The 23943-nt window shown below is 47.5% G+C and overlaps 1 protein-coding gene across 5 annotated transcripts in view; it reads right to left on the reverse strand.

Annotated features, from left to right (window-relative positions):
• Positions 1-23943, reverse strand: part of FGD5 (FYVE, RhoGEF and PH domain containing 5) — a 210243-nt gene that overhangs the window by 83128 nt on the left and 103172 nt on the right. For all 5 annotated transcript variants that reach the window (XM_088450251.1, XM_088450249.1, XM_088450248.1 and 2 more), the window contains exons 4-5: positions 12042-12100; positions 11170-11200 (exon numbers count right to left, since the gene is read on the reverse strand). In XM_088450251.1, the coding sequence (XP_088306377.1) occupies positions 11170-11200; positions 12042-12100 (90 nt within the window). The remainder of the gene's footprint in view (positions 1-11169; positions 11201-12041; positions 12101-23943) is intronic.

Raw genomic sequence — 23943 nt, forward strand, 5'->3', positions numbered from 1 at the left:
TCTGATCAAAGGGGGCGTGCTGTCGATGTTGATTGACAGCACGCCCCCTTTGGTAGGCGTGCCGGGGGCGTGCCTCCCTGCCGGGGGCGTTCCCACGGGAACGCCTCCCGTCAGAAGCCGGCCCACTGACATCACTAGTGATGTCAGTGGGAGTGATTTTAGCTCTGATAGAGCCAAAATCACTCCGGAGCTTGCGGTTGAAAACCTCAACCGCAGGCTCCGGCTCGCAGTTTCGATGGTCGCGAAGACCATCGCGGCCATCAAACTGCACGCTCTATAGGCTGTGGGTGGTGAACCACAGCTATACGAGCGTCCAGGAGGACGCTCCATTTTCATGGAGGCCGGCCCTCATTCAGAGCGTGCGCTCTGCTCAGAGCGTACGGCTCTGAATGAGGTCCATTGTTTGGTTAGCACTGAATGGGGAACAATAGGTTACACCTTGCTGATTACGATGTATCTCATGTCATAGGCAGACTCTCAGACACCAGGATCCTCATACAAGGTAACAACCGACAGACCCAATCACCATCTGATCATGCTACAGACAGCAGATGTACGGCATGTGAGCCAGAGGATGTATCCGTATGTGTACGCTGTGTACATCCGTGCGTCCCAATGTGCGTGGACTGAAATACTGATTGGTGTCTTTAGATGCCACCATCGATTGCACTATCGATATCTGCACCAGCCCTACGGCAGGTACAGTTCTCCGTCCGTGTACGGCCTCCTATGTGAGCGGTTCAGCATTTGTGTACGTAAACGCTTTCAGCGGAACGCCCATAATACGCCCATAACACGCCCATAAGACGGATCATCCCTCTGCGTACACTAAGACACCTCCCTGTCACTCAAAACAGGCCCTTTAACTCTGGTGAGCTGTTCCCCTGCGTAAAGCCTTTGACATACCTGTCCTTGTGTGAGAGTCATACATGTAGCTATACCTACATACTGTATGGGATGCCCGACAGGATCAAGATCCCGACAGGGGCAGGTAAGTACCCTAACCTCCACTGTCCCCACCTAACCCTCCCTTAGTGGTGCCTAACCCTAACCTTCCACCTTAGTACCTAACCATAACCTACCCCCGGGGGTGCCTAACTTTAACCCCCCCTTACCGCTACCTAAACCTAACCCTCCCTGGGGAGTGCCTAACCCTAACCTATCCAAGGGGGTGCCTAACCCTAACCCTCCCCCCTAGGGGTGCTTAACCCTAATCTCCCCCCCCCAAAACCTAACCCTAACTCCGCGGCTAACGCTAAGGGTGACCCGGACTTACTTTCGTTCGGGATGGCGTTCTCGGCATCAGGATTATGATAGGTGTCGATATTTCAATGCTTATCATAAATCTCTAGCCGGGATTGTGACCGGCGGCATATGACTACATCCCGTATGGGTTACGTGTACTTTACCACAGCTTCTCCTGAGCCCAGCACATGCTGCTGTGTACTGGGCCACTGTGAATCCAGGAAGGCTGCATGGTGTGCAGTCACTCCCCCATCCTGGAACTGCCCCTGGCTAAGGGGCGCACAGTATCCCCCAGTGCAGCGCACATCGCCACATTTTTTTTAAATACTTGTATGAGGTGTGGTCACGACTACACTATTAGGCCACACCTGGGCCCGGCCACGTTCTATATGGCTTTGCACTCTCACGTTAAATCCCCTTGTATTTAAAACAGACATTGATCAAAATGCCATTGCCAGAACTCAAACACCAAACTTCATACATTACAGTCAGACACTGAAGCCGACCGCCGGCTTCCCGACAGTGAAATCCCGGAATGGGACTAATGATAGCCGTCTAAATACTGACGCCTATCATTAGCCCCATGCCGAAATCCCGACGCCTGGCATACCGAGCATAGGTAAGCTGGCCGTCGGAAAGTTATAGCCATTGGGGGCTTTGGAGAGAGTTAGGTTTATGGACTCCCAGGGGGTCTTAGTTTTAGGCACCGCCCCGTGAGATTTAGGCTCAGGCACCTTCGAGGGGAGAATAGGTTTAGGGAGGGTAAGTTTAGGGTGCGGGGAGGGGGGGTTTGGTTTATGCACCCCTGGAGGGGGGTTAGGGTTAGGCACTAGGGGGGAAGGTTACGGTTAGGTACCCCTAAGGGAGGGTTAGGGGGCGGAGAGGAGAGGGTTAGGGGTATTACTTACCTCTGCCGGGATCTTCATGTACCGGCCTTCCAGCGTTGGTATTTCATCCGCTGGGCTTAGGTCCGGCGGTAATTCATACCAATTCCACCAGGAGTAATCGTTCTTTTCAAGTACGAAGCACCTTTTTATGTGTATGCGATTTAGATGCACATTCCATATTACTCAGCATAAGCCCCTGTATGAGATATATTACTGCACTTATACGCAGACCTTTATTATCATTCTTACCATATACCTTGAAGTTCGCAATGGCAGTATAAAGGCTGAGGCTTTCCCCAAAGCTTAGATACAGTCACTGTGACATGGCCTCAGTTACCATGACAGCACTGCACTGCTGGCAGCCATATTAATGCCATCTCATGTGACCCTCATACTATGCAGACGATATTCTGCTATGTTGGGGTCTAATGACTGATTCTATTATAGAAACAAGTGACGGGACAGAGAGATGAGGGGTGAGAAGGATGAATGAGGGAGGTCAGAGAATGGGACGTGTCTGAGCTGCCTGAAATTCCAAATTAAACAGAGGAACCATTCGCCGAATAAGCCCCCTATTGATAGCCTGAAGCCATCTCTCTCTGGAGTTATTACTGGCACGAGTTCCGTGATCTATAAATTAGAAGGGAACAGCTGGCTTGCAGCGTCATCCCACGGAGTCAGCAGACGCCAGCTTCTGATGTCCAGGCCTGCGCCCAGTCACTACATTAATGGAAATGTGACATTATATGGTGCGTAGGAAACAATATGCAAATCAGCACCATGCGTACAAGAATTCCTGCGTGTTTTGGAAACTCGGGTTCTGTGACGCCACATTACTGGTCTATTGTTATCACTGGAGAGAGCAGAGTATTTACATATATGACTGCATAAAACATTTCTGCAGTGCATGGAAATGCACACCCACTGATCATGTGACAGGAATTTAAAATGGAACCTGGTGCAGCACCCTCTGAGTGCAGGAGCTGTGGTGTACTTTCCGTTAGGGAATGCCGGAAGCACCCTCTGAGTGCAGGAGCTGTGGTGTACTGTCCGCTAGGGAATGCTGGAAGCACCCTCTGAGTGCAGGAGCTGTAGTGTATTCTCCGTTAGGGAATGCTGGAAGCACCCTCTGAGTGCAGGAGCTGTAGTGTATTCTCCGTTAGGGGATGCTGGAAGCACCCTCTGAGTGCAGGAGCTGTAGTGTATTCTCCATTAGGGAATGCTGGAAGCACCCTCTGAATGCAGGAGCTGTAGTGTATTCTCCGTTAGGGGATGCTGGAAGCACCCTCTGAGTGCAGGACATGTGGTGTACTGGCTGTTAGGAAATGATCGAAGCACTGAGTGCAGGAGCTGTGGTATACTGGCTGTTAGGGAATGCTGGAGGCACCCTCTAAGTGCAGAGCAGTGGTGTACTGGCCGTTAGGGAATGCTGGAAATATTTTTTATTTTAGAACTTGCAACAAGGATAAACAAACGACACATCAAGAACATAACACACTCAACCTAACAATAACAAAGTCCCAACGAATCATCATATCACAAACAGAAAATGTAGTATTACTATACATCTAAAAAAAAAACACCCAACAACTGTTTGGAACAGTAACAGAGCTTTAGACATATGCAAACCATACCTAAAAACCAAGAGAAACTGAAAACCTACAGGAGTGTAAAGGAAAGACCAAGATAAGACAGTCCACCAAAGCCGAGTAGAGAAGAAGCCAGTTTCCACCACCTCCTCACGGAGGCTTCAGATGGCGCCACAATCTGGACCACCTGACAGCATCCATTCGCCCCTTCTATAACCTCCTAATCTTCCACACCTCATGGAGAATTCACCTACCACCACATCCAGGGGAAGGACTTTCTGTCTAATAGATACCTGACACCGGCCCTGATTCAGAGCCGCTCGTAAGCGGCCGTTCGCTCGTTCCGAGCGACGTTCGCACATCTGCGCATGCGTACGGATTGTAATACGCATGCGCGAACCAGACAGTGCGGCCGAAAATCGTTTGTTCGCTAAATAGCGAATGCCTGCTATTTTGAGTGAGAGGAGGAGGCGTATGTGGGTGGTAACAGGGGAAGGTGCTTGAAAACGGGGAGTGGAATTCAGAACGCAGGCGTGCTTAAAGGTCAAAACGGGCGTTTTAAGGGTGTGCATAATTAATACAGCAGCGTCATTGACCACGTCACTTGGTTATTTTATAGTCAGAACTGCTTGCAAAATAGCGGTAGGAAAAACCAACCACAAGATTAGCGAGCAGTTCATACGCTGTTCGATGTACTTGATTAATCTATTAAATAGTGGACATGACTTATGGTGCGAGCGGCCAAGGGGCGTATTTTTCAAAATTACGACCGCAAGTTTTGTTTGCTCATTCAGACTTAGAGGCGTGAACAGATCGCAAAGAGCGAACGGTTCATTTGAATAGCCACCCCTTTTTCCAGAACGAACGACCGCAAATAGCGTCCGGCTCTGAATCAGGGCCACCGTGCATTCCACGTGAAGTACCTAACTACTACAAGAAAATAAAATCTTTAAACAGAGCGCTGTTGACACAATCGAAATAAATTATATATAATAAATATTCCTAGCGCTGCAAGGCCAAGAGGAACTTACTGTGAGGGTTCCATAATAAATTTTCTTACCTAACTACTACACTAACTAAAAAAAGTGTATAGAAATCATAACCCTCACACCCCGTGAATGCCCCATAGACCCAACAAGCGTAACACAGACGGGAAAGGCACAGGATACCCAAGGCTCTGGACACTCTCTTATAAACCCCTACATTGAAAGGAAATTGAAGCAAGAAATGGTCCATGGTCTCCTCCTCCCCTAGACATTCCTCACGTGGGTAGCCACGATCATCGACATTTCTGTACTTCAGGTTTCCCCACACATAGAGCCTCCCATGAAAGGAGAGCCAAGCTATGTCCTTAAATTTCAGAGGTATCCTCAGATCATTAACCCGAGACAATCCCTCTGAACAGACGGTGCCTGGGCAGTCTTTCAGAGACAGCGGTTCTCGAAAGAGCCTCCAGAACTTTCTTCTCCAACACCCTTCTAGAAGATGTTCTGAAATCCTCTGCCAACAAGCCCCAACGCCTTGTTTCTATCAAGATCAGGGCCACGTAAGTCGGAAGAAATCCATGCCTGACCCGAAGACTCTTTACCACACCTCCCCCTATCCAAGCGTTGAGGAAGGGATCCACCCAGACCTTAAAGCCACCTACCCACCGAGGAGGAATCTCCAACATGAGACTCTTCTGATGTAAGTAAAGAAAGGTCAGGCTAAAGAATAGCACTGGATTGACCATTCCCAGGCCTCCCTCCCTCCTCGGTCTGTAGGTTACAACCCGCTTGATTAAATTCAGCCTGTTCCCCCAGAGGAGCTGGAATAACAAAGCCTGAATCTTTGTCCACCTAGATTCTGGCAAAAGACATACACTGCCAACATACAGAAAAATAGGAATCAAGTAAGTCTTGATCAAATCAACCTTTTCCCTGACAGAGAGCCTCCAGCACCCTCTGAGTGCAGGAACTGTGGTGTACTCACAGTTAGGGAATGCTGGAATCACCCTCTGAGTTCAGGAGCTGTGGTGTACTGTCTGTTAGGGAATGCCAGAAGCACCCTCTATACTAGCCATTAGGGAATGCTGGAAGCACCCTCTGAGTGCAGGAGCTGTGGTGTACTTTCCGTTAGGGAATGCTGGAAGCACCCTCTGAGTGCAGGAGCTGTGGTGTACTGTCCGTTAGGGAATGCTGGAATCACCCTCTGTACTGGCCGTTAGGGAATGCTGGAAGCACCCTCTGAGTGCAGGAGCTGTGGTGTACTGTCCGTTAGGGAATGCTGCAAGCACCCTCTGAGTGCAGGAGCTGTGGTGTACTGTCCGTTAGGGAATGCTGGAATCACCCTCTGTACTGGCCGTTAGGGAATGCTGGAAGCACCCTCTGAGTGCAGGAGCTGTGGTGTACTGTCCGTTAGGGAATGCTGGAAGCACCCTCTGTACTGGCCGTTAGGGAATGCTGGAAGCACCCTCTGAGTGCAGGAGCTGTGGTGTACTGTCCGTTAGGGAATGCTGCAAGCACCCTCTGTACTGGCCGTTAGGGAATGCTGGAAGCACCCTCTGAGTGCAGGAGCTGTGGTGTACTGTCCGTTAGGGAATGCTGCAAGCACCCTCTGAGTGCAGGAGCTGTGGTGTACTGTCCGTTAGGGAATGCTGCAAGCACCCTCTGAGTGCAGGAGCTGTGGTGTACTGTCCGTTAGGGAATGCTGCAAGCACCCTCTGTACTGGCCGTTAGGGAATGCTGGAAGCACCCTCTGAGTGCAGGAACTGTGGTGTACTGACCGTTAGGGAATGCTGGAATCACCCTCTGAGTTCAGGAGCTGTGGTGTACTGTCCGTTAGGGAATGCTGGAAGCACCCTCTATACTAGCCATTAGGGAATGCTGGAAGCACCCTCTGAGTGCAGGAGCTGTGGTGTACTTTCCATTAGGGAATGCTGGAAGCACCCTCTGAGTGCAGGAGCTGTGGTGTACTGTCCGTTAGGGAATGCTGGAAGCACCCTCTGTACTGGCCGTTAGGGAATGCTGGAAGCACCCTCTGAGTTCAGGAGCTGTGGTGTACTGTCCGTTAGGGAATGCTGCAAGCACCCTCTGAGTGCAGGAGCTGTGGTGTACTGTCCGTTAGGGAATGCTGCAAGCACCCTCTGAGTTCAGGAGCTGTGGTGTACTGTCCGTTAGGGAATGCTGAAAGCACCCTCTATGCTGGCCATTAGGGAATGCTGGAAGCACCCTCTGAGTGCAGGAGCTGTGCCCCAACACGTCACACTGTTCCCCAACACGTCACACTGTTCCCCAACACATCACACTGTGCCCCAACACATCACACTGTGCTCCAACACATCACACTGTGCTCCAACACATCACACTGTGCTCCAACACATTATACTGTGCCCCAATACATCAGTGCCCCAACATATTACACTAAGCCCCAACACATCACACTGTGCCCCAACACATCATATTGTGCACAAAAACTTTACACTGTGCCCCAACACGTTACACTGTGGCCCAACACATCACACTGGATATCCTTAAAACCTGGACTGTTGTGGCGGAGTTTGGGAATGCTGCTGCTTCTCAGGACATTCTGGCAGAGCCTCATCATCATCTCTTGGGGCAGAGCTATCCAGCCTTCTAAAGGGTGGAGGAGTGGACCAGGGGAGAAGTTGCCCATAGCGACCAATCAGCTCCTAGCTAGCATTTATCATGTACTGTACATTCTATAAAATGATAGATAGAAGCTGATTGGTTGCTATGGATAACTTCTCCACTGATTGGTTGCTATGGGTAACTTCTGATTGGTTGCTATGGGTAACTTCTCCACTTCTCCACTATGTGTAAGGTGACAAAAAGCTCTGCAGCACCCACAGTCAGAGTTACACAACACACAATACACAATCACACAGAGTGAAGCAGAACACGAGCAGAGGAGACTGAATTACAGAGACGCAGACATGAGACACAGGGCAGAGGGCGTTCTGCTTGTGAGAACTTACAGCAGCGTTTTTTCATCCGCTGTGCCGCGGCCGGTAGTGAGGTGTGCCACGGTGCGGCCAGAAGCCAGTCACATTACAAATCTGCGGACAGGGCAGTGCTGCCGCTGAGATCCTCTGGGAGGCTTAGTCATGCCCGGGCCGTGACTGGCTTGGACTAGGCGGCGTGACATCACAGGTTACGCACGTTGCGTTGCCAGCCAGCCCGCCATGCCCTCTCCGCAAGACAGCCAGACTGCTCGCCCGCCCGCCTGCCTGCCCGCACAATGCTGACAGCTCTGCACTGACAGGCAGGTATGTGTGAATCAATGTGGTTGAAATTTTCCTGTGAGGGCAGCAATGTTTTTTTTTTTTTTATTGGGAATGTGGTTTATAATTAATCGGTGTGGCCTGTCAGTGTGATTGTGTTTCCTTTGGGGACACTGTTTTTTTTTGTTTCTGTGGGGGCCAGCCAATGTTATTTTTCTCTGTGGGGGCCAATGTCTGTGCGTTTTATTCCTGTGGGGGCCAATGTATGTGCATTTTATTCCTGCGAGTGCCAATGTATGTGCGTTTTATTCTTTTGCAGGCCAATGTATGTGCGTCATATTCCTGTGGGGGCCAATGTATGTGTGTTTTATTCCTGTGGAGGCAAATGTAGTGTGTGTTATTCCTGTGGAGGCAAATGTAGTGTGTGTTATTCCTGTGGAGGCAAATGTAGTGTGTGTTATTCCTGTGGAGGCCAATGTATGTGTGTTTTATTCCTGTGGAGGCCAATGTATGTGTGTTTTATTCCTGTGGAGGCAAATGTAGTGTGTGTTATTCCTGTGGAGGCAAATGCAGTGTGTTTTATTCCTGTGGAGGCAATTGTAGTGTGTCTTATTCCTGTGGAGGCCAATGTATTGTGTGTTATTCCTGTGGAGGCCAATGTATTGTGTGTTATTCCTGTGGAGACCAATGCATTGTGTGTTATTCCTGTGGAGACCAATGCATTGTGTGTTATTCCTGTGGAGACCAATGCATTGTGTGTTATTCCTGTGGAGGCCAATGTATGGAATGAAAATCTGGTAAAATATGCTAGCAAATGACAATCAGCAATTTGCTCCTAAATGCCAGAAAATGGACAAAAACTGTTGTTTAAACAAATTGTTTAGATCAAACATTTAACAAACTTGTCTGACACCATTTTCATCTGTTTTCTGGCATTTAGGAGCAAATTGCTGATCATCAGTTACTCCCATACGTTACCAGATTTTCATTCCAACCAATCAACTAGTTGGACGGTTGGGCTGAAACTCTTTCCGTGCGTATGCAGCATTACGGTGTAGAGGGAGAGGGCAATAGGAGCTAGTACTGAAGCCGGCAGGACATGCAGAGGGAATAGTGGGGGCAGGATAGGCTGCATGAAGAGGGGGCTTTGAGAGATCACTAGAGGGGAGTCTGGTCAGGGAGATTAGGCACAAAACACAGGAGCGTCACAAAGGACCTATCCCTTGGACTAAGCTCTCTGTGCTGCTTTATCTACCAGACAATCTGCAGGCCTCCTCTGTCAGTGCTGTGTATATGAAGGAGGCACAGCCTCAGCGGAGGCCCAGGGAGATCGCCGGAGCTGCAGAAGCATCAGAGTGACATTATTCCTGAAGAGACACATTTGATCTGTATATAACCCCATTGATCTCTCTTATCCCTATCTCCAGGACAGCGTACGTATTCATCCCTCTCTCAAAATGACCATCAACAATAGACATAGATCTCTCTTATCTTCTCCAAGCCACCAGCACCATATACGGCAGTCTCTCCTGGGACCGCTGTCTGTCCTAGGCCTCCATCCCTGCGTCCTGTGACAAAGCTGAGCTCTGGGAAACGCTGCAATTTGTGTAACTCTGTCTTTAATTATGTATGGGATGGTGTGTTTAGCACTCTCAGTTTCAAGCACATTAAAGCTGTTTGCAAACGTGTCTTAACATCCATTATTTATCTGTCCCCTCTCCTGTGTATTGTTATAGCCATCACTTCCATTTTACTCTCATTTTCTGCTCCTGTAACAACCTAACAAACAGGAGTGAGGAGGAGATGTATCTGTTCTGCTGAGTGTCCCCTGCAAACACTGAGGGGGGTACACAGGGCGTCACTGCACAGATCAGGGTGCCTGCAGTCAGATTGTGTCACTGTACGGACCCAAGGCGCCCTACAGTAATAAGCTGTTATAGCCAGGCAGGGGGGTCCCAGGAGCATCATGCAACTGAGAAACAATTTACTGCTGATTCCAAACTTTTTGTACCAATTTGCCTTTGATGTCAATGGATGTTTATATTCCTTGGATCCTTAAAATATATATTTAGTAAAATGCGGGTTATTAGACACGGAGATGTTGCCCATAGCAACCAATCGTCTTCTAAACCAACCAATTGTCTTCTAGAAGGTGCTAAATAAAGGATAAGTAGAACCTGATAGGTTTCTATGGGCAACATCATCACTTCTACAAACCCGCACTTTAGTAAATATACCCCCTTAGATTAAACTGATTAGCCCAGAAGTTCTACATTCTTCCATCAAGTCCTGTGTTATGGGACCTACATGATGGTCCAGCAAGTGTCTACTAAACCTGCATCATATCCTGAGATCTACAGTATTTCCTCTCCAGAAAGCCTCCAGTAATATCTTCTGTACAACAGATCACAATAAAATCATGCAGACTAAGGGCCTGATTCAGAGCCGCTCGTAAGCAGCTGCTCGTTCGCACTGAGCGATGATCGCACAACTGCGCATGCGCACGGATTGTAATACGCATGCGCGAACCAGTCAGTGCGGCCGAAAATCGTTTGTTCGCTATATAGCGAATGCCTGCTACTTTGAGTGACAGGAGGAGGCGTATGTGGGTGGTAACAGGGGAAGGTGCTTGAAAACGGGGAGTGGAATTCAGAACGCAGGCGTGCTTAAAGGTCAAAACGGGCGTTTTATGGGTGTGCATAATTAATACAGCAGCGTCATTGACCACGTCACTTGGTTTTTTTTTAGTCAGAACTGCTCGCAAAATAGCGGTTGAAAAAACCAGCCACAAGAATAGCGAGCAGTTCATACGCTGTTCGATGTACTCGATTAATCAAATAAATAGCGGACATGACGTATGGTGCGAGCGGCAAGGGGGCATATTTTTCAAAATTTCGACCGCAAGTTTTGCTCGCTCGTTCAGACTTAGAGGCGTGAACAGACCGCAAAGTGCGAACGGTTCATTTGAATAGCCACCCCTTTTTTTTAAACGAACGACCGCAAATAGCGAGCGGCTCTGAATGAGGTCCTAAGCCGCGTAGATGCACTGACCGGGCAGCACTGAAGGAAGGACTGTCAGTCTCTCAATGTCTGCTCTCACAGATAGAGTAGATCAGGGGAGGTTTCTTTCCTGCCCCGGTTACCAGCCCTACACCTGGCTGCTGGATTATATACTTTAAAACAGTTTTATACCAGGCAAGAGTGGAAAAAGTCAATGTTCACTTACTGTGTACAGACGTCTCAGTATTTCCACGTATCTGGAAGAAAATGCATTGTTATTAGTAACGAAAAAGCTGCAAGTGATAAAACGTTATCACAGGGAAATGATACAATCTGCAACTAGTAATTATTTTCACTTTATCGCTCTGTAAATGATCTTTAAGAATATATGAATTTTTAATTTAGTGCTGAGAGCCATATTTGAATTCATTATACTGAGAGAGAGAGAGTTACAATAAAATATCCATAATCTGCAGTGCAGCACTGTCCTTTGTAGCCTAGGGGCTGATGCACTATATACGCTATGCTGATTTTTGCACACTCTGTATGTGTCGTGATGGTTTACCGACAGCAGTAGTAGCGAGTATTTGGACGCAGAGTGATTGATAGTCCGTAAGCTTTTATGAAAGGTAACGATGGGGTAGGAGGGGTGTCTAGTCAAATGCGGTCCTATTGCGAGCGTTTTGTGGGCGTGTCGCAGGCGGCGTCTGCTTCTTTGTACGCGGCTTACATCCGACAGACACTCTTAGCAGCCGTGGGATTCCTCACAAGTGCGACATCGAAGGTGCGTCTTTCTATGCATGTGGCGGATTCGCTTTATCTATCATGCTTGTACACACGTAACATTCATCAAAGGAACAAGAGCCCTAAATTCAGGGAAAATGGTTTTCGCTGGATATATGTCCTCTTCCTATTAATCAAGCCCGGCAGCTGGCGATAGGTGTAGCTGGCGGCAGCCATCGCTGGGGGTCTCCTGTAATCGCGTTTCCATGCAATGGTAGCTGTCCCATAATTGAAGTCAGCATTACCTGTACTCCTATACTAAAAGAACCTATATTTGCTACTAGTAGTATAGGATTATTGCATGTATATACTTACGCTCTCTCCGAGGTAACAAGCTCCTCCACGATGTTCAACGCCCTCATGGGTCCATCCTTCTAAACAGACAGCAGACAGGAATACATCAGATAACATGACCACTAATATTATACATTACAATGAAGCACAGGCAAATGGGTGTGTCTTATTGGGTCCATACATCTAGCCTGTATTGGGGCAATTTCAGGGTTCTGCCAGTGTCAAGGCAGCAGGGAAATTCAACATGTCGGACAATCTCGATTCCCAGATTCCAACCCGAAAATGGTCGGAACCGGCAAGTTGGGGACTTTTAACATGTTGAATTCCCCCGATAAACCGCAGACCATCTGCGACCTCTAGTGTCTGTTAGGCCAGTGCAAGTGCCGGGAGAAGATGCTGAAAGCTGCATCTTCTCCCGTGAAACCCCCTGGCAATGAGCATAAACCCCATGGCAACGAGCATAAACCCCATAGCAACGAGCATGAAACCCCCTGGCAACGAGCATGAAACCCCCTGGCAACGAGCATGAAACCCCCTGGCAACGAGCATGAAACCCCCTGGCAACGAGCATGAAACCCCCTGGCAACGAGCATGAAACCCCCTGGCAACAAGCAGGTAATTTTAAAGTAATTAGAAGCCTTACTGTGGGGCATAAAATGGTGTCGGGCAAATATGCAAGTGGCACTTTGGTAACAGGCATTATAGTGTGTGGCATAATGTGTAATGGGCATTACAGTGTGTGGAATAATGTAAGTCACTATAGCAGGGACGTTTGACTAGTGCACTGCCTTATGGAGGAGCAAGGACAAAATCCAGATACAGGAAGGGAGGGGGCGCAAAATCGCTACCTTGCACCGGGTGACAGATATCCTAGTTTCGGCCCTGGTCAACATTACGTAATAGGAGATGATATAAGTAAAATGCAATGTGCAAAGCCTCCACTTACAGCACAACCACAATAAACATGTATATTTCTATATATGAAGCATGAATGTACATCAGCCCAGTCTTATCATAACTTTAAATTGCAACTTTGTTAAAAAGCAAAGTTACATGATGTATTTATTGCCCTTCACCAACATCAAAAGACAAATCACACAGCTTAGCGCCTGTCATGATTCCTATACAGGACAAATAAACTGAAATAGAATAACATAGTGTGACATTACGTGTGCCTGCTGCGTCATTACTGCCCATTTCTCTGTGTGTGATCACCAACCTCACTTCTGTTACCTAGAAGACTGCAGGCCTGTCACTGAGACTCAAAATGATCAGTCTTACACTGAAGCAATATTATAGATGGCCTGTATTCAGAATTGAGATAGTAACATATAGGGTAGTGAATAGCTTTTTGTAACTTAAACAGTTCACTTATTTATTACTAATGGCCCCTCCCTCCTCATTAAGGGCTCTATTAATGGCGTAGGCAAACACAAGGGGGGTTTCCGTCTGCCTGGTAACCCCCCTCCCCAGCCCACACCATGACCAAAATAGAAATAGTAATATAATAGCATTTTACAAGTGCTGCATGTTATTCTCAGTATCACATATGAAATAATTAGCACCGCCTGTGGATCTTTTAACATATCAGCTAGTAATAAATAACCTGTGCACCAACTAGGAGATCTGGAAAACATTCACTGTTAGGGATGTGCTGCTATAGAGCCCAATATGTACATATATGTACAGGGCAGTGCTAGGTTCTTCTGCTGCTCCCAGACTCCCGGACTTGCTCTAATACTCTGGAATGGTGCCTACATCTAAAATAAAACCATTCAGCTCAGGCAGGATGGCCCTACTGCCGCATCTAATGGCTTATTGTAATCGCTGGTCCTCTATATGCTGCAATTATGACACACAATACACTATGTATGACGCATATTAAAGCTGGTTAGGTGCTAAGTATACCCTCTTCATGGACTGGCCACAATCACTCTAATATCAAGCATTTGGAAACCCCCCCTCTAGAAATCCTGCGTTTGCCACTGAATGGAAAGAAAAAAGTGCTGATGCAAATCTCTAACGCTACAAATGGTCAAAAACATCCGTCCGTGCCAGCCATACAATATTCAGCTGCCTTGGTGATCCTTGCACAAAGTTACCGCTTTGCGGATGCAGTCTCCTCCAACACGGGCATGAATGAGTCAACTAGCTGGCTGGTGCCTTCATGCAGAACAGTAGTTCCCCCACAGACTGCAAGTCCTGTAACTCTCCAGCCGTTGATTTACAACCAGTGGGGGCTCCAGAGGTGGGACTGCAGCGCAGTGCAAAATTCAGATAGAGGAGCCACACCAACTGCCACCCCAAACATTGCCAGCCGGAACTCACTGGCAGTTGGAATGAATGAATGAAGTCCAGATGCATGCACCGTCTGCTAATAATCGTGTGATCCATACGCAGGCGTAATTGCGTGCAATTCTAGATCAGGATCGCAATCTCTAATTGGCTGAAGCATTTAGGCTAAACTAAGACAAGACCATATAATGTAAACCAGTGAAATAGTGAAACTTACAGTATTTCTGCCATATTTGTAAAAAAAGCAACACCTCATTAATACATTACCAAAATCGCGACACTCCGGAAGTGCGCTGGCGAGATTTATAGGCCAGTCACAGAGAACACTGGCCCTGATTCAGAGGCGGACGCTCTGAATGAGCGCTCGCTCTGAATCAGGGCGTTTTTTTTTTTTGGAGCCACAACTATTGCGAGCGGCCAGGATGATGGATGATGGTCGCGATGGTCTTGCGGTAGGGTCTCGTGGCCGCAAGCCCTGGAGAGCTTCCGGCTCTAATAGTGCCGGAAGCTCTCCCACTGACATCACTGGTGATGTCAGTGTGGCCGCACACAAACGGCAGGCATTCGCAGGGGAACGCCTCTGTTTGTGAAGCCACCCCCACGCCACGCCTCCAAAACGGTGCGAGCTGTCGATCAAAATCGACAGCCGCCCCCTTTTGGTGCGAGACCTGGAGCGACGTAGCGCCTGTCCTAGCCGGGTCTTGCACATGCGCACGTCAGAGCCGGCTCCGGCGTGCGCATGTGCTGTGGCCTAACATCGACCCGCTCGCGAGCGCATAGCACTTGCGAGCGGGTCTGAATCAGGCCCACTGTCCTTTAGTGGTTAAGTGACAAGTTCTTTGACTTTTTGTATGGATGGCAAATTTCATTTCTTTCCAAGATGACAATAAATGTATGGGTTTAGGATTTAATATAAAGCTAAGCAAAGGTAACCTATATGTACAGAGGCTTCTGCAATAAACTCTCTATTGTCAGATGATGGATGTAACCATAAATTCTTTCAAACCATATTTTCTCAAAAAATAAAGACACAAACCAAGTTAATGCCGTTCAAAAATAATAGGTCAGCTTTATTTATTTACAATAATGAGTATGGTGGCAGAGGAAAGAACGGCAAGCCACCGGCGCCAGCGTGACTTAGGCAAAAGATGTCCACAACTTAGCAGGGCCAACTATCCCTTTCTAAGCAAGTAAGACACCCATGCCGGTATGCAGTCGGGAAGCCGGCGGACCTAATCCCGACAGCCGGCTTCCTGACTGTCATATCCCGGCAAGGGTCTAAAGACAGGCGTCGATATGCCGACACCTGTCATTAGACATACACCGGGAGCCCGACGCCCGGCATCCCGATCGATGGGCCTAGCACCGCTAGCCGCACGGGGGGGGGGGTAGGTTTAGGGGGGGACTTAGGGTTCAGGCACCCCCCCCGGGAGGTTATGTTTATGCTAGGGGAAGGGGGGGGGGGCTAGCGTTAGACATCCCCAGGGGGTCTTAGGTTTAGGCGGCGGGGAAGGGGGGGGTTAGGGTTAGGCACTTAGAGGGGGGATTAGGGTTAGGCACTGGGGGGGGGGGGGGAGGTTAGGGTTAGGCACCCCTAAGGGAGGGTTAGGGGGTAGAAATAGGTTAGTATATACAGGATGCCACTGTCGGGATTTCAACCTGCCGGGCATGGGTCCGGCGGTAAATCATACAGATTCTCCCATGCCAATATAAAATACTTGCAAGGGCCTACTAGAATCATAGAGGCAAAATATCCTACAGACATTACCCATAAGACCAGTAACCACTCCCCGTTATCAACAAACAACCTATCCCTGCGACTTGACAACTGTCAATCCTAAATTACCCCTCCTTTCACTTTATTAACCCCCTCCATCCCTGTCTAGAGGTTTATATGCCCTCTGTTCTATGCAAACCTCGGTTATTTCAAACTCTACAGCGGCCCCACGTCAGGCCGTCTGCTCCCTTACAGTTTTCGGATGTCTCGCAGTGGACAAACAGACCTCATTGTGCTCATTCAGGGGTAGATGTATCGAGCATTGGAGTGAGACAAAAAGGAAACGTTACCCAAATCAGCTTCTGTCACTTATGTACCACAGTCTATGAAATGACAGACGCTGATTGGTTGCTTGGCGCAACTTCTCCACCAAATCTCTCTCCGACACTTGATACATCTCCCCCTCAGTTTGTTGCAACTTCAAGACATGCAGTGTAAGAATTGGAAGCGGGTGTTCTGAAAGCTGAGAGAAGCACCGGTGGTCTGGTTGCAGGTGGTCCCTCAGATTGTCTGGAATAAGGCGCAAAATGTAAAGGGTGCTGAGAGGGTGAGAAAAAGTTTGAAGAGGTTCAGATATGTTTTTGAATTAGGTGATATAACTGTTCGCCGTACAGATACAGAATCAGCGTTATCTGGCCTTTATAGGGATGATGGATACATTTAACTAAAATCAGATTAATCAGATTAATCCTGCTCAGTCTTTCAAACAATGTACATAACACATGTGACTTTGACGAGGAAGATGGGCCCCCCTCAGCTCTGGGCCCCATAAGCAGCTGCACCCTACCCATGGGAGCAACTCAGGTCACCAGCTCGGAGTGGGTGAAATCCCAGTCCGGTTGGGGGCCGCCACATTAATTTGGAACAGGTGTGGCCGATGCTACTTCAGCAATTGTAGGGGAAAGATATATTATGCGCAGTGTTCTGACTCTTGTACACAGTAAATTTGATTATAATTATTATTATTATTTTTTTTTTTTTAAGTAGTCCAGGTTTTATGGTAAGGCCGGTGTAGTGGCAGAAGATCAGGAGGGCAAGTATTTTGAAAAGTTATCAAGAATGACTGACAAGTGACTAAGGGGCCTATTCATCATACCTTAAAAGTCTGGAGGTAATTAGGTTTAGAACTGGCATGGAGTTCTACCTAATTACCGGAGGAATTCATCATTCCTCCTCCCCGTAAGTATCTATTCCGAAAAGCTGTCATATCTGCGATGACAGCCTTTCGGGAAATAGATAGTTATCCCTCTCGACACTAACTTGCTGCAGCTGGAATCCGTTCTGCACATGCGCCGTTACATTCGTAAAGCCAGCGCATGCGCAGCACTGCCTACAGCGGCGGTAAGTTTGTGCCCCCCCCCCCCACTCACCTCCCCCCCGTCCCCGCATGTACCTGCCCGCTGCAGCGCCTCTGGCTCCGGTGGCTGTGCTGTCACATGTTCTCCCAGCAGCCCACAGTACAGTTTAGAAAAAATATATATATATTATTTTTTGTCTAAACGTTATTGTGTTCTGCTGGGAGAACACGTGACAGCACAGCCACCGGAGCCGGAGGGCGGACCAGAGTGCCGGACGCCACGGGAGCTCACCAGCTGGAAGCAGGTAAGTGTCACCTGCTATTCGCCACCTCACAGAGTAACTCCAATACATAATTTTCGGAATTTGATGAATAGCATAATTTCCATATCCCCATACTAATGTACTAATGTATGGGGAGTGTGGTAATTAACGCAGGGGGACTTAGCAAGGAGATATCAGTGATATCTCCTGTGCTAAGTGTGTTCATGAATACTAAAATAATGTTAATTAAGGAAAATGTCCATAAAAACATTATTTTAGTGTTGATGAATAGGCTCCTAACTCTCACTATTTAGTATTTCACATGTTACCCTGCATGCCAGCGCCACTTGCACAGGGCAGCTACCGCTGTAAACAATGGAGGAATCTAATAACCCTTTAGGTGCCATGTCCGTAGATGGTATCCCAACACTGGTGCCTGCACTTCCCTTCTCACACAGCTACAAACCAGAAGTGAGCTCAGAACAGCCGGGCTGGCACTGCCCAGGGTAATACTGAGGTGACCACAGGGTGCTCGGCACGTCCTCATATCCCCACTGCTGCCTGTGCCAAAGTCTGGGGGGGAGGCCCTGCTTCCACTGTTTGTACACATGAGATAATCCTTCCATGGATATATCCTTGGCACACAGCTCCCAGTGCCCGGCTAATCACATGCCCCCCATCCCGGGCCCTGCAGCCAGGCGTTGCCTGTTTGTAGAACTTAATGGCATGTTGGAAAAAGGAAATACCCTTTGTCGCTGACAGCATCCATAATAACTCTTTCACGGGAGCTGTCCGATTTATTCTCTACCACCTACTGACTCTTAGGGGCATATTCAATTAGACGCGATAAGCCGTTTTCGTCGAAAAGTTTTCGCCGGTGACGTCATTTCGCCAGGTGAAAACTTATCCCCGAATTCAATTCCAAAGGCTTTTCGCCGTTGCAGAAAGTCAATGCATTGGAATCAGCGAAAATAAAAAAAATTGCAGAATTGGGGTTTTGGGGTTCAGACTTGCGGGAACCCCCCTGCAGCCTTGTGACAGTCCCCCAAAGGTAACCTGTGTCAAAAAAAGTAAAAATAAAACAAAAAACTTAAGAACACCCCAAAAAATTACTTTGAGAAAGGGGCAAAAAAAAAAAAAAAAACAAAGTTGGGGGACAATCTTAAAAATTAGCGAAATAGACTCCAGGGGTGGACCCCAAGTATGGGGCAGGTGTTTTTTCAATTGCAGGTGCTTGCAGAAGGTGGCTTATTTACGTTTTTTAAAACTTCACATTAGCAACTTCAAAATATGCTAGCACCCCCATTTTCATGTACCCCAAATTTGCTGGGATTAGTTGTTTTGATGAAAAAATATTGCTTAATGCTATTCTTCACCACTTATGCAAAGACACTAAATAGCAGCTATTGCGAGCATTTAAGTACCCCAAATACCTTCAGCAGGGCTATTCGGGGGTATCTATAGTGATCCCCAAAGTTAGTGCATCTTTTGGGGGGTGACAGGCTGATTTCCCCAAAGCTGACAGCACTTTTCGCTTTTCTGAGTTTTGCCGGGTCCCGTTTTCGCGTCCTTTGACATTGAATAGGGCAATAAGCAGTGACGCGCGCAAAACTTTTCCGCTTGCAAATGACGGTGAAAAGTCCGACATGCGGAAGGCTGCCGACTTTTCATGGCTAATTGAATATGCCCCTTAGGGGTAAATTTACTAAAGGGAGAGTTTTTAGAAGTGGAGATGTTGCCCATAGCAACCAATCAGATTCTACTTAACATTTATCTAGCATCTTCTAGAAGATAATAGCTAGACTCTGATTGGTTGCTATGGGTAACATCTCCACTTCTAAAAACTCTCACTTTAGTAAATTTACCCCTTACTGTGATTTAAAGAATTTCAATGACGTCTGATATAAAGTGGAATAATTACGTTTGAAAGGTATGCGTTCAGAATGTGGAAATGGACATAAGGTTCACAAACGTCAACATGATTAAAATGTTTTTGTATTATTTTTAGGGTTAAGGGTTAGTGTTAGGTTTAGGCTAGAATATGCAAAAAACTGTATGTCGACATTCTGGTGTTGACATGTTAAATGACAACATTATGAACATGTGGACATTTTAACCATGTCAATATTTGTCAATGTTGGCATTTTGCTTGTAGACATCCATAACCGGTCGACATTCTGGTGTCGACATAATGATTGTCAACTCTTCAAACTACACCCGTTTTGAAAACAGTTATTTACAGCTAGGAGAACAAACATAATCGGCTTCTGAATCCCTTGCATCTGATTTACGGCACAGCTTGCTGCAAGCTTGTGTCATCACTCTCCATCCATTAATAATACTGTGTGATGTGCAAAAGCTGTACCTGGGCAGCTGCGATCTGATTGGCTGCCGAGGCTTATATCACAATAACGCACATTGCACCATATTCTTAATTAAGGTCTCTCTCTTCTGCCAGATGCTGGACCTGCAAACCCAGTGACATCAACGCACTCATTCATAAGGTAACCTCTGCGATCTAGGGCACCAACAAGGTGCTCAGTGTTCTCAGTGATAATAGTCTGACATGATACAAGGGGGCAGGTGCTAGTTATCAATAATGGTGAATCGCTGCTGCTAATTATCAGTCCATTTCACAACATGATCACTTTTCAGAGCAATTTATCAGAGACTCAGAGACGGGGCTGGGCGTGCCGCGATTCCTAAACGCATGACTTTCACAGCTAATGACAGCAGGGAAACTTTACACTTCCGGAATCTACATGGATCCTTCTTGGCCGGAGTCTCTCAAAAACTGCACCTCATGGCTAACTCGCAGTTCAAATACTGTGATGCCAGCGGTCAGGAACTCGGCGCCAGAATCCCATCCGCTGACATCCCTACAGTAAGAATTAAGCTTAAGGTTGGGTTAGGGACCGGGTTAGGCACCATTTAGGGGGAGGGGTTTAGGGTTAGGCTGCATGAGGGCAGGGTTAGGGTAGGCTGTGGGGATAGGTGGGTTAGGGAGAAGGTTATGGTAGTTACCTAAATTTGTCAGGATTGTGACTGTCGGGGTGTGTTGCCGGTATTCTGACCGCCAGGAATCCCGGCCGCCGGGATCCAGTACCCGGTGTGCAGTTGGGAAGCCGGTGGACCTAATCCCGACAGCCGGCTTCCTGACTGCTTTATCCCGGCGAGGGTTAAATGACAGGCGTCTAAATCTAGATGCCTGTCATTTTACCGACGCCGGGAGACGGCGCCCGGCATCCAGATCGAAGGGATGCCGGGCACGGACAGCCGCTATTGGGGGGGGGAGGGTTAGGTTTAGGGCCTCCGGGGGAGACTTAGGGTTAGTACCCCCCGGGAGGTTAGGTTTAGGCTAGGGGGAGGGAGGGTTAGGGTTTGGCACCCCCGGGGGGGACTTAGGTTTAGGCGGCGGGGAAGGAGGGATTAGCTTTAGGCGCTTAGATGGAGGATTAGGGTTAGGCACTGGGGGGGAAGGTTAGGCTTAGGCACCCCAAAAGGAGGGTTAGGGGGATAGAATAGGTTAGGTAATACTTACCTTCGACGATCGGGATTTCCTACTCTGCCGAGATGCCGCTGTCAGGATTCCAACCGCCGGGCAGGGGTCCGTCAGTAAATCATACCAGTTCCCCCGTACCCAACCCCCAATACTACAGTTTCTGCATAATTTTATGTATTGTAGTTATGTACTAATGGCACGATGCAGGAGATTTCACAGCTAATTAGTGCTGCAGATCTCAGTCCCTATTATTATCCATGGGGTCTACGATCTGAACCCTATGTACTAAACTGCAAAAAATCTAAGCTTTTAAGAGATTAGCCCCGGTAGTTTACACCATTTTGGATGGTGTAAACCAGTGTAAGCCTATGAAGGCTCCCGGGGCAGGAGATAGATCATTCGTTCTCTGTCTCACAGCCCCCAGCCGGCTCCGGAAGCTGACGCTGTGTTGTGAAAGACTTCTCCAATTTGCCGGGGATACAAGTCGCAGGGACAGCGGTTAGCGCTTTCCCTGCGAGTTACCCTTTGTACATAGGATATTTTCATTAAAAGTGCCAGGGGAATCAGCAGGTGAGTACAATGTACGTAGTAGGCGGCCGTTCAGCTTTAAAATGTTCTGAACAATATAACAGAATAACCTACGCTCTAATGACCTGCATGCGGTGTATTCACAATGGAAGCACTGTGCACCTTGTCTTTAAAAAACAGGGACTGTCCCTGGAAAGTAAGGACTGTGACGTGAATATGCTGCACTACGAGAAGGACAAACATCTGTTGGAAGGACACATACATGTTACATGAATATAAATGGTAGGATGAAGCCTCTCTGTCACTGGTTGTATAGGCTTCATGTTTACAAACAGTCACTTAGGAATTGACGCCCTGAGTGGGTGAGAAACATTTCATTCAATTCCGCCCATTGTCTGTGTTTTGACTGTGCTATTTACACCCATACAGAAGGCTGTGGCCGGGGGGCACTGTATGATGTATGGGCGATGGGAGGAGGGAGAAGGGGGGGGGAGAGCAAGGAGGATATTTTGGTTTATCAGTTTGAGACAGGAGGGGCCGAGAACTAAAAACAAGATATTAAAAATAGAGCCAGTCTCCACCCTTTCACTGCCAGAAGTTACCTGTTACTATTTTTATCCGGCATTTATAGGGTGACAATGGAGACGGCAGCCTAACGCGACAAGTGACGCTGTGCTACGGACCAATTACAAGCGAGATACATGAGACGCTCCTTTGTGCTGTTATCTGGAGGTGGATGTTTTTAAAAAAGGGTCTAATTTTGGATGATAACAAAAAACTTTTTTATTTTGATGAACTTTGAAAAATGCCCTTGTATTCAGGGGATGGGGGTGGTGGGGGCAATTTATTTTTTGAAAGTTGTGGGTGGGGTGTGGTTTTATTCCCTTTGGCAAAAGTAATAACATGACATCATAATAAATAGAAATAGGAAGAATTGGATCCATCTCATGTGCAGGAAGCAGGAATTTATTGAAATTGTCCCTAATTTTCAATATGGACGAACTACAAGGACAAATGTTTGAAACCAGAGACTGGATACAACCGTAGCTCCGCTAGCTTCCTGCAGTGCAGACAGTCCTGAGCTTATGGACCACTGATGGTTAGTAATCATCAATGGTTTCCCCTAAAAGACAGGACCGCTATCAGGGGAGCACAGCCGCTACTGATGTACTGGGCCCAGGCTCAGAGAGGGTCTGACAATTACGCCACATGTGAAGAAAGCCGATGGTACATATTTCTCAATACTGTTATACAAGGAACTCTAACCCAAGACCCTCTTTGTATATGTCATGTGGGAATGGGCATTATATCATATACTTTCTCTAGGTGCCAGGCTCGTTGGAACTTTGCGTCTGAGGGGATAAGGAGGGGCCCTGCCTGTTACATGTGAATATGGGCCCCACACACTTTCTGATGGTAGCCCTGCTGAAGGTCAATGGTTTATCATAGATGGAGGATGTCCGATGGCAAAATCCCATCGCTTATCAGTACCACGCATGCGGGGCTGCAGTCCCCAATTAATTTTTGCATGCACAAACCTTAGCTATCAATGGTTTCTCAGTCAAGGTTAAAAACCATCGACCATTGATGGTTAAGTCGTCGATGGACAACCCTTGCCAATAGATGGTCGGTTGACCACAAGGCGACTTTCAGAGTGTGCATAGTACATGGATGATCAGATAAGACAGTAACAGACAAGAGTTCATTCACAACTTAACAAATATACATAATTATAATCACCAGATAATTACTATGCAACACCAATCCCATCAACACCAGTCCTATCCAACACCAGTCCTATCCAACACCAGTCCTATCCAACACCAGTCCTATCCAACACCAGTCCTATCCAACACCAGTCCTATCCAACACCAGTCCTATCCAACACCAGTCCTATCCAACACCAATCCTATCAACACCAATCCTATCAACACCAATCCTATCAACACCAATCCTATCAACACCAATCTTATTGAGGAGACCACTATATAATGCAGACCACCAAATCTCAGGTTGGTGACCACCAACTGGCAACTATACAATGCAGAATTCCTGGGGACAATAGGACCATACAATGCAGACAGCACCTCATACTTGTAGCACACTATATATAAGAGAATATATAGTATATATACAGTATATATGCATATGTGTGCCCCATCCTTAGAGTGCAGTGAGTCCTCCCCTACTGATACGCAGATAAGTGGGTCTCATGGCACGGAGTAAATGTGCGCTGTCGCTTTCATCCAAATATATAAATA

This window comes from Taudactylus pleione, unplaced genomic scaffold (genome assembly GCF_031769625.1).
Source record: "Taudactylus pleione unplaced genomic scaffold, aTauple2 ptg000512l, whole genome shotgun sequence".
NCBI classification, from domain to species: Eukaryota; Metazoa; Chordata; class Amphibia; order Anura; family Myobatrachidae; genus Taudactylus; species Taudactylus pleione.